Below are 10168 nucleotides of genomic sequence, written 5' to 3' on the forward strand. Positions count from 1 at the left end.
ATTCCTTAACACAGATGTGGATGGTGTTGTGCAATGAGATATGCAACTTTAGAGATGAATCACAACATTGCAGTGAACTGAACGCTCAATTTCAAGCATTTTCAACTTCTGATCGACTGGACACTTTTTGGCATGCCATTCTGTCAAAGAGCACTTTTTGGCATGCCATTCTGTCAAAGATGACCATCACCAAGAAGATGCTGCTTGCAGCTGGTAGTGCCAAAACCGCCTACAATACTTATTTGGCAGAAGAGAAAGAGCAGAATGCGAAGGCCCAGAAAACCCAGAAGAGAAAGTCTTTGTTGGATGAGCTAGATGAACTGAAGAAGAAGAAGAGGCGAACGGAGGAGGGCATCAAGGCGCTTGAGCAAGCAGCAGATGAACATGCAGAAGCAATGTAGAGAAAGGGGGATTTAAAAATTATCAAAAAGTTCAACGCCCTGAGGCCATCTTTGAAAACAAAGCTAGACACTCTTGAACTGAACATTAAAGAAAAAGTTGATGAAATAGCTGCCAGTTGAATGTTCGGGTAGTGGTGTTGAAGAATGTCCTGAACTGTATTGACATTATCATGTAGAATCTTGTGTGCATTACTCAATATTTGTTGTGATTTGAAACTATTGAATTCATAATAATACCAGTGTGAGCTTGATTTTCAGATATGTGTCATTTTTGTTCCTCTTTGTCTGCCTGCTCTATGCATTTACATGTTTGCTATTTATCAACTTTAGGAGATGATAGAATATGCACGATTAGTCTTTGTTATGCTNTCATATGACTGCATAGCACGCTTCATTTAACTGCATGACACACTTAATTTAACTGCATGACACACTTCATTTAACTGCATGACACACTTAATTTAACTGCATGACACACTTCATTTAACTGCATGACACTCTTCATTTAACTGTATGACACATGTCATATGACTGCATGACACTTCATAGAACTGCCGTCCTGCCGAGACTCGAGCTGCCGCCGTGGAGACGCGCTCCCCGGCAGAGCTTCAAGAATCGCTGTTCCTGCATCAATCAATATCAAGGTTTCAATCACAGGGATTAAATTACTTGATGCCAGCCAAATAAATGAACTCAAATACCATCATACGTCTCTGCGCCAGGCTCTCTAGAATTGATCGAATGTTTTTACGAGTTGGATGTTGAGGAGTGGGTACTACGGTCACATATTAATGGAAGGATGGCATGATTGGCTGCAATACTAACATGCACAACTTTCGTATTACGATTTCTAGTGCCATGGCTCATGTGCGTACGAGAGGAGGATCTTGTGGACGGAGGAGGGCCACTGTAGAGTGGGGAGGTCAGGGATGGATGGATGAATGGCCAAAAAACCGCCGCCTCTTGGGAACTCCCACAGTGAGGAGGCGCTGAGGGTTGTGGGGAAAGGAAGGACATGAGGAGAGATAGTGAGAAAACGAGCTACTCACGAACGTCACTAATGAGCATCACTGAGAAAGATCCCAGACTGTCCAGTAATGAGAAACCACCCTCAGCAAGTGACAAGCAACAGCATCTTGCATCAGGTAGCCCAAAGGAGGGCAAATAGACGGAACACGTCCAACGTTACATCCGACGACGACTCGGAGACGGAGGACGACGAAGGCGGCGCATCAGCGTGACCGTGGACTACGACGTCCTAAACTCATCATAAGGTCATAAGGACTGATGAGCATCACTGATAAGCATCACCACCAACATGCATCGCTCACGGTGAACCAACACCTCATCATAGGATAAAGTGCATTTTGTATACAAGTACATGTAGGTGTGATTAAGTAATTAACATACCAAGCAATTATATCGCATATAATAAATGCCAGATATTGTATGATACACTTACCTGGGGTTAGGTTCAATGCATAAACAAGTTCATCATGTGACCAACTCAAAGGTTAGGGTAGGTTGAGTAACAAGGACCCGATGCACTAACCTGCGTCACGAACATATGCACCACTAACATGCGTGCGTCACTAACATACACTACTAAAATGCATGGTTGAACTATATAAGGTTGACCCACGAGCATTTCCGAATTTAAGTTCAGTTTTCTTGTTGCGTCACTGAGATCGCGAAATGTTAACAATCCTGTCATGACGAATTGGTTGGCTAGTTTGATCGCATTTCGGTGATGGTTATTGCCCGTGACGTCACAGAGATCATTGATTAGTTACAGGCGAACAACAAACTACATCCGCAAAAATGAGCTTCTCATTGGTCAAACCTCTAATAGTTCAACCATGACTAAAATGTGTCACTAACATGCACCACCAACATGCGTCCCTAACATGAACCTGGAACATACCCACTAAAATGTGTCACTAACATGCGTGCGTCGCTAGCATACAGTACAAAGATGTTTTACCTACATGCATCACCAACATGCGTCACGAACGTGCACCACTAACATGCGTCTTTAAAATGCACAAATAACATGCGTCACTAAAATGCAGTAATAACATGCGTCGCTAACATGCATTACTAACTTGCACCACTAATATGCGCCGCTAGCATGCCATAGAAAAATGTGTCACTAACATGCACCTTCGATATAAGCCACTAATATGCGTCACTTACATGCATTAATAACTTGCACCACTAACTTGTATCAACAACATGTGTCACTAACACGCATCAGCAACATCCATCAGTAAAATACGTTAATAACCTACACCACACCAATAACATTGACCACTGTAATGCGTCACTTTCATGGACCACTAACATGCACCTGTAAATAACATTACTAAAATGCGTCACTAACATTCATCACTAAATGAGTCGCTAATATGCATCACTAACATGCACCTCTAAAAATCCACACTAACATTCATCCCTAAGAAGCACCACTAAAATGCAACGATATCATGCATCACTAAAATTCGTCACTAATATGCACCACTAAAAATCGTCATTACCATGCGTCACTAACATGCATTACTCACATGTGTCACTGACATGACCACTAATATGCATCTCTAAAAATTCATCACTAAAATTAAACACCAACATTCATCACCATCATGAATCCATCATCTAATATAGCGAATATATGTCGCCAATATCAATTAATCACGAACATGCATCTCTAACATGAACTTCATCTCGCCTATCCTGATAAGGCTGAGTTGAGCGATAAGCCGACGACGATGCGTTGATAAGACGGCTGGAGGTCAGCCGTCAGCTGACGGGGCAGCACTTGTTCGAGGTATTAAGTGCTACGTCGTTCTCTGATCAACTACTGGTAACTAATGACATCGAGTTTACCATTAGGGTTTTTGTAACTTAAATGTTTTTCTATTTTTATATGAGATAAGTTTCTTTAAAAGCGGCTAAATTTCATCGTTTGATTCAACTTTGAGTACAATTTTGTTAGCTGTATAGAGGAGCTTGAAACTTTAGTTCTTGTAACATGCAGAAAAGTTGTGGTGCCCCACACGCGTAGGCGATTGTCCGTCGGTTCCCGCGCCAACAAATGAATTATATACAAAGTCTGACATGAACAATGGACCGAGTTTTGCGTGGAAAATTGTGATCTCCTCTCTTCACTGGCAACTTTGACAGGTCTATAGAGGAAATGAGATGTTTTCCTAACGACTCTGCTTTGTGATCTGAATCCACCTGACGATGGAGTGATTGGGGATGAATGAATTATTAAGATTGACAAAATTTTAATTTTCTCTCATTGAAGAGTTTTCTACGCGTATACATAATTCAGTACTATTACAGCCTCTGAAAAATTTAATCAAGGGCTTTGAATTAAAAGGAGTCGCTGAACTTGGTACCGAAAAATTTGCCGAGATTAGGAACCTCATCGCAGTCAATAATGCTCCTCAGGTGTCCTTCAATGCTCGCAGTGCCCAAAATTGATGTATCAGATTCATAGAAAAATTATTCACCACGCAAACCCTGATCATCATTTCACCCGAACATATTCGCCAATAGAAGATCATCTTTTACATATATAAATTCAGCATAATTTCAGAAACTAATATTCATCCCTTCAATTCCTAGTAATATCTTTCTTGCTGAGACTCTGAAATTTTGTACGACAGTCCTGGGTTCTGTGAGATAACATAACATAGTGATGTCGGCGCTGAAGAGTAGGCCTGATGTGGCGTGTCGCCGATTCTTACTTTTCGTGACCTAATTGTTCACAGAAGATCTAAAATCGTGTCATTTGACCGGATCTTTTTAGGACTGACGATAGTTTGAAATAGCTACTAGACTTCTACCAGGTTCGATATGATGCTAGGCATTTCAAATCTGGACATATATTTTTCCATAGCTTTATCTAGTCTGCTCTTGAACGCGTTCATGCTTGGAGCGCCAACGACGTAATCGGGGAGGCTGTTCCACATGTCGGTGATTAGATGGCCTAGCTTGCTCTTCTGTGTTGCTAAAATTGGACCGTGACGATAATAGTTGATTTGCTAGATGGATAATTGGGGGGGGGGGGGGGNGGGGGGTTGACGACGCGTCAGCTTTTTCTGCTAGGCGGCATAATTGGTAGATGTTGTTGGGGGCACAAACGAAAAAATAAAAACGTTTAACACTTTTTAGCATCGCTTCCGCTAGTTCAGATGATCGTCACTCTTCATTTAGTTTAGTTTGACGCTTCATTTATCGCTGTAGCTCTTGTTACTGGGCGAATTAAGATGCAAATTGCCCAGACGACGCCAGATGTTAAGGAGGCGAACGGCTCAGCTCTCCCGGAGTTGGTCGATTGGACGATATGGCTCCAAGGTCCTCTGTAATCAAGTCGGGTGCGGAAAGCATATAACATAAATTTACTGTCATTGTACATCACCAAATTGAAGCAGGAGATATTGTGTTTGAAACACAACTTGCTACTTCAAACACATCTTGCACCAGAAAATTTATTGAATTTGTACCCTCCGCAGGTGCATGCCTCATTCCCCTGTTAGTCCTCCTTAGTTGACTTGCAAGGCCTACTTTAGACTACAGCGGATCACCGTAATGTTGTTGTTATTGTGTACGGTGATCGTAGTTGGGCTAGGCTACGTGATGCTGCACCTTAACGCCGGCCCCCCCAAGCTGTTCGGGGTGTATGCGCAGAAAGGAACGTTCCACCTCTTCAAGAAGCTCATCTTCACCGCCATCGTAACCTTACGCAGGGCTAGAGTGAGTTTTGACTGCAAATTGGAATTGAATTGTGGCTCAGTGATATTGAGACTTGTATAAATTTATGGCGGTGTCACGCATTGTGTGATAAACTTTATGAATATAACAAAAAATTTTAGAATAATAATCATGAAAATGCGATAAATCAGCGCGTGTGTGTTAAATACGGTGCTGATTAATTAGTTATAAATAATACGAACAAAGGTATGAATTATTACACAGTCAATCAATGAAAAACAATTGATTTTATCTCATAACCTTAATTAATATTTTGATTCATTATACCAAATTATTAGCCTTTCATGCTAAACTGTAATCAATGGCATAGCTATTTTATTAATAAATCATGGACGATGTTCCCTCTAGGGAGGAGTGACGAGCATTACGGCTGAGGGAGCGAGGGGGCGGCCCAGCTTCGCACAAATGGAAAAACCTCAACCACTTAGTACGCACCCCAAGGTGGGTGATAGGTCTCTAAGATGAGACCTCGGTCCCTTAGGGCAGAGGTCTCCAAACTACGGCTAGGTTCCATTCGGCGCGCCGAGGATATCTCGTAGATCAATATGTGCAAAAAATCGAGCGTGGCGTTTATTTCTGGTTACTGATGAACTAAAAACAGTAGATGGGCGGGACCGGCCCGCGAAAGTTTCAGAAAGCTTGCTCTTGGCCCTCGGTGAGAAAAGTTTAGAGGCCCTTGCCTTAGGGGCCCTGGGGTACCTATGACAGGACCTTAGTCCCTCTGTAATCAAGGCCCCGTGCCCATTATAGGGCACCGCGTTGTGACAAGGTCAGCTACCGTCACGCTAAATAAGTTTCTTGAAAATATGGCATGTACTGAAATTCGAGTTTCTTTTTTCTATAAAATATTTTTGTCTGTAAATAGATTTGTTGCTGGATTGAGCTACCAGTTCGTATTTGATCATTTTAGTTTTTTAGCCCTTTGTCAGGCGCAGCTGCCTTCGGTTTCGATCGCAGAAATTCGTTTATTTTATTTACTCACATTCGATTGCAACTTCATTGCTAAGCGGTTTCCTAACTTGTTTTTTAACATCGGTTGCGCCTATATGTCTTTTCCAACACATTACTAGAACTTGAAATTGATCGTGATCTTTGATTTTTGATCACCTCACACTCGCCTGAGCTGCCATACTCAACACATGTAGCAGGACGCGGTCACGTGTGGCGGTCCTGGAGAACCAGCCTCGGCCATTGATCCGCCAATGACGTTGCATTGCGCACTGACTTCCGCGTCTGCTAAATAAATATTTATAAATTATTGATCTCTGTTGCTGGAGGTTGCTACTTGGTAGCAAACGTTTGAGGTAGTCTCGTCGTGTCTACCATAGACCTGTATTCCTCCAATATATTTAGCTTCTCATATTGTCGCGGAATAATTTAAACGTGAAAGAAAAAAAAACGTCAGTCACTGGGAGTAAATCAGGGCCTATACTTTCAAAAAAAGTTAAGAGATCGTAAGTTCATCAGCCAATCATTGGCGGCCTTTCAAGCAAAATCCACCAATCAGAGACAAGAAAATAGAGCGTTAAGTACTTACGTTCACTTAGCGAATTTTGAAAGTATGGCCTCTGCTGATCTATGGAAATCCTGACCTCAGTACGACAGCACATCCACTGTTTGAATTCCATCGATTCGAATTGAATCATTTCAACTATTCAGACTGCATCTGTCTGACAAATGCAAATTGAAAAGTAAGCTACTATACATTATTTACTTTATTGACACAACCTCGTGAATGACCTGATTAGGCAAACACAAGCTTCACTAAGAGGAACATGTCAGGCATGTCTTACATGAGATAAATGAAATATATGGGCAGCTAATTAATAACCAATCGCTTAAATAATCACTGTAATCGTTAAAATAGAGCAATATCGGTCTGAATCAGGCACTCAGACTAACTCAGTTTTCCACACTTGGATTGTACCGAGCCCACGCGTGTTTTGAACTCACAGTCTCTGCACAATTGCGCATGGCCTCCTGCGTTCACCCACAAACATAAAACTTTCCAATATACACCGAGATTTAGTAGCAAACTTTAACCTAAAAATCTCAGTTCAGTCATACAGTGCATCATCTAGGAAACTTTTCAACACAATATTATAATTGAACGTTGTTAAGCACACCCGTTTCCCGTCAGTGCACACTGAAGGCCAAGAGTAATTATATTGGCGAGGTCACAGTTTTCAAAACTTTTAAGTTTCCTCGCGGCCCGTCACCCTGCTTCGATCGCATGCCAAGTATTTTATAACAAATAATCACTTTGTCAGAACCTCCTCGAGCGCCGTTACTTTAGTTTCAGAACGAGCATGTGAGGACAAACAGGGATCCTCTGCAGACTATAACTACGTGGTCACCAGCAGATATGTTCTATTAACTACTTCGTGGTCACNTCTTGCCCCGCAGCCTGTTACAATACTGCTATGATACTAACGCAATGCTGTACTTCAAGGTGAGTCTTGCCCCGCAGCCTGTTACAATACTGCTATGATACTAACGCAATGCTGTACTTCAAGGTGAGTCTTGCCCCGCAGCCTGTTACAATACTGCTATGATACTAACGCAATGCTGTACTTCAAGGTGAGTCTTGCCCCGCAGCCTGTTACAATACTGCTATGATACTAACGCAATGCTGTACTTCAAGGTGAGTCTTGCCCCGCAGCCTGTTACAATACTGCTATGATACTAACGCAATGATGTACTTCAAGGCTAGTATTGTCTAACCGCCTATCACAAATTCTTAGTTACTACTGAAGCGTTCGAGACCATTTGAACCGTTCAATGTCCAATAATTTGTAATCCAAATCTGGATCCAAAATACACCATACCTCCACAGCACCCTTCAGTGGGGCTTCTGCAGCTTCCCCGCATGCCGGACACGCTTCTCTTTGGGGACCGAGACCGCTGGCAGGCCGAGGGCCTCAGCATCCATCCCCTTGTCCCCATGGGGACGTGGGCAATAAGTTATGAGGGCCCCATGCGGTGAGGAATGAGACTATGGAGGTAACTATGGAGCGTAGGAAAGGGCGAAGAGTATGCGTTTGATTGCACAGTTGAGCAGGAGCAATGAATCATGCGAACCTCGATGGTCAGGGAGGTGAGAGTACCGCGTTCCTCATCTCTGCATCCTCGGGAAGTTGATTCATGAGCATCCGGCTCTCGAAAAATTTCTCATGGTGGACGGCTTGACGGCTTCTAAGCCATGGAAACCGTGCAGGGCGATACCAACATTGTTAATGAGCCGCTGCTTTAGTATAAAATTACAGTTTAAATTTCAGCGAAAGCCATTTGAGCCATTTCATTTGCCGCAAGGCCTTTTTTAGCATAAATCAATCCGGTTATGTGTAGCCTTCGTCCTCCTGTCTACCGGGATCTTTTACATCTTGCATCCTAGTCTGTCCGATCTCTTCTTGCAATTTTGTCCGCATTGATCTCATGCTTGCTTTTTCGAAATTTTATCATTAGTTTTAATTATAAACTCCCAATTTACAGTCCCTCTCATTCTTCAGCGTATACAAAGATGAAGACGACGAAGATCAAGCAACAGGAGAAATTGTGGACGTGCGTATAGAGGTGGAGTGGTCCGCCAACTTCGACCACTTCGATTTCGACTCCGACCTCGACGTGGGTGCGATGGCCAGAGCTATGGCCAAGGAGAAGTGGTCGCGGGAATACTTCAACAACCTCAGAGAGTGAGGCAATGGAGGAATGATTGGGGGAGCGGAGGAATGATCGAGGGAGTACTTCAACAACCTCAGAGAGTGAGGCAGCGGAGGAATGATTGAGGGAGCGTAGGAATGATCGAGGGAGTACTTCAACAACCCAGGGAGCGAGGCAACGGGGGAATGATTGAGGGAGTAACTTCAGCAATCTCAGAGAGCGAAGGGGTTAAATGATAGAGATAGTACTTCGCTAGAACAAGGGAGTGAATGTGTGTCAAGTACTAGCAATTTTCCAGGAGAGAAAGGAGGTTCGGTCAAGTTTTGAGGGAGTTTTAAGCATGGTCTTTATGCCGGCAAACAAGGGATGCGGATGGAAACAACCGCCCGCATCAGTTTGGTGCTGGATAAAAAGTCAATATTTTGCCTATTTACTCCCAGATGTGGGTATTCCATTTCAACATGTAAACAGTATTTCACATGTAAACAAGGGCAAGTGTTTCTTTTATACTCTATGTGTGTATCAGAGCTGTGATGTGAAATATGAAGTTTTCGAGCACTCTTTCAGCCTGCGTAATCTTTGAAAGCTGGCAGTTTGTTGTTTAATACGTACTAAAACTCAGGTAATTCTGGGCACGAAAAGTTCATGAATCCGCGACAGGCCACATCAGGCCTACTCTTTAGCGCCGACATCACTATGCTATGCTATGCTATGTTCTAGTACTCGTATTATCTATTGTCTGAGTTCATCATGTTATACGAGCGTTCTTTGCTGTTCACCCCAGCGCGCACCAGACGCACTACGAGCAAATGGGCGCGTTGAAGGGAACAGCCATGGTCGCGGGGACGACGTACAGCGTCGAGCTGGAGAGCATGCGAGACCACTCATACGGTGAGAGGGGTCCACTCATATGGTGAGAGGGGTCCACTTATGTGGTGAGAGAGGTCCACTCATATGGTGAGAGGGAACCACTCATATCGTGAGAGGGGACCACTCATACGGTGAGAGGGTTCCACTCCTATGGTGAGAGGGGACCACTCCTATGGTGAGAGGGGACCACTCATATGGTGAGAGGGGTCCTCTCATATGGTGAGAGGGGTCCGCTCATATGGTGAGAGGGGACCACTCCTATGGTGAGAGGGGTCCACTCATATGGTGAGAGGGGTCCACTCATATGGTGAGAGGGGACCTCTCATATGGTGAGAGGGGTCCACTCATATGGTGAGAGGGGTCCACTCATATGGTGAGAGGGGTCCACTCATATGGTGAGAGGGGTCCACTCATATGGTGAGAGGGGTCCACTCATATGGTGAGAGGGGTCCACT

General features: G+C 43.6%; 1 protein-coding gene across 1 annotated transcript in view; it reads left to right on the forward strand.

Moving 5' to 3' along the window:
* The first annotated feature begins 3105 nt into the window (after positions 1–3105).
* Positions 3106–10168, forward strand: part of LOC108665910 — an 11680-nt gene continuing 4617 nt past the window's right edge. Inside the window, exons 1-7 of the mRNA XM_018152711.2 lie at positions 3106–3264; positions 4925–5165; positions 5532–5635; positions 7590–7635; positions 8020–8165; positions 8693–8875; positions 9628–9734. Of these exons, the coding sequence (XP_018008200.2) occupies positions 5049–5165; positions 5532–5635; positions 7590–7635; positions 8020–8165; positions 8693–8875; positions 9628–9734 (703 nt within the window). The 5' untranslated portion in view covers positions 3106–3264; positions 4925–5048. The remainder of the gene's footprint in view (positions 3265–4924; positions 5166–5531; positions 5636–7589; positions 7636–8019; positions 8166–8692; positions 8876–9627; positions 9735–10168) is intronic.

The sequence above is a fragment of the Hyalella azteca genome, unplaced genomic scaffold, assembly GCF_000764305.2.
Source record: "Hyalella azteca isolate HAZT.00-mixed unplaced genomic scaffold, Hazt_2.0.2 contig5880, whole genome shotgun sequence".
NCBI lineage: Eukaryota > Metazoa > Arthropoda > Malacostraca > Amphipoda > Hyalellidae > Hyalella > Hyalella azteca.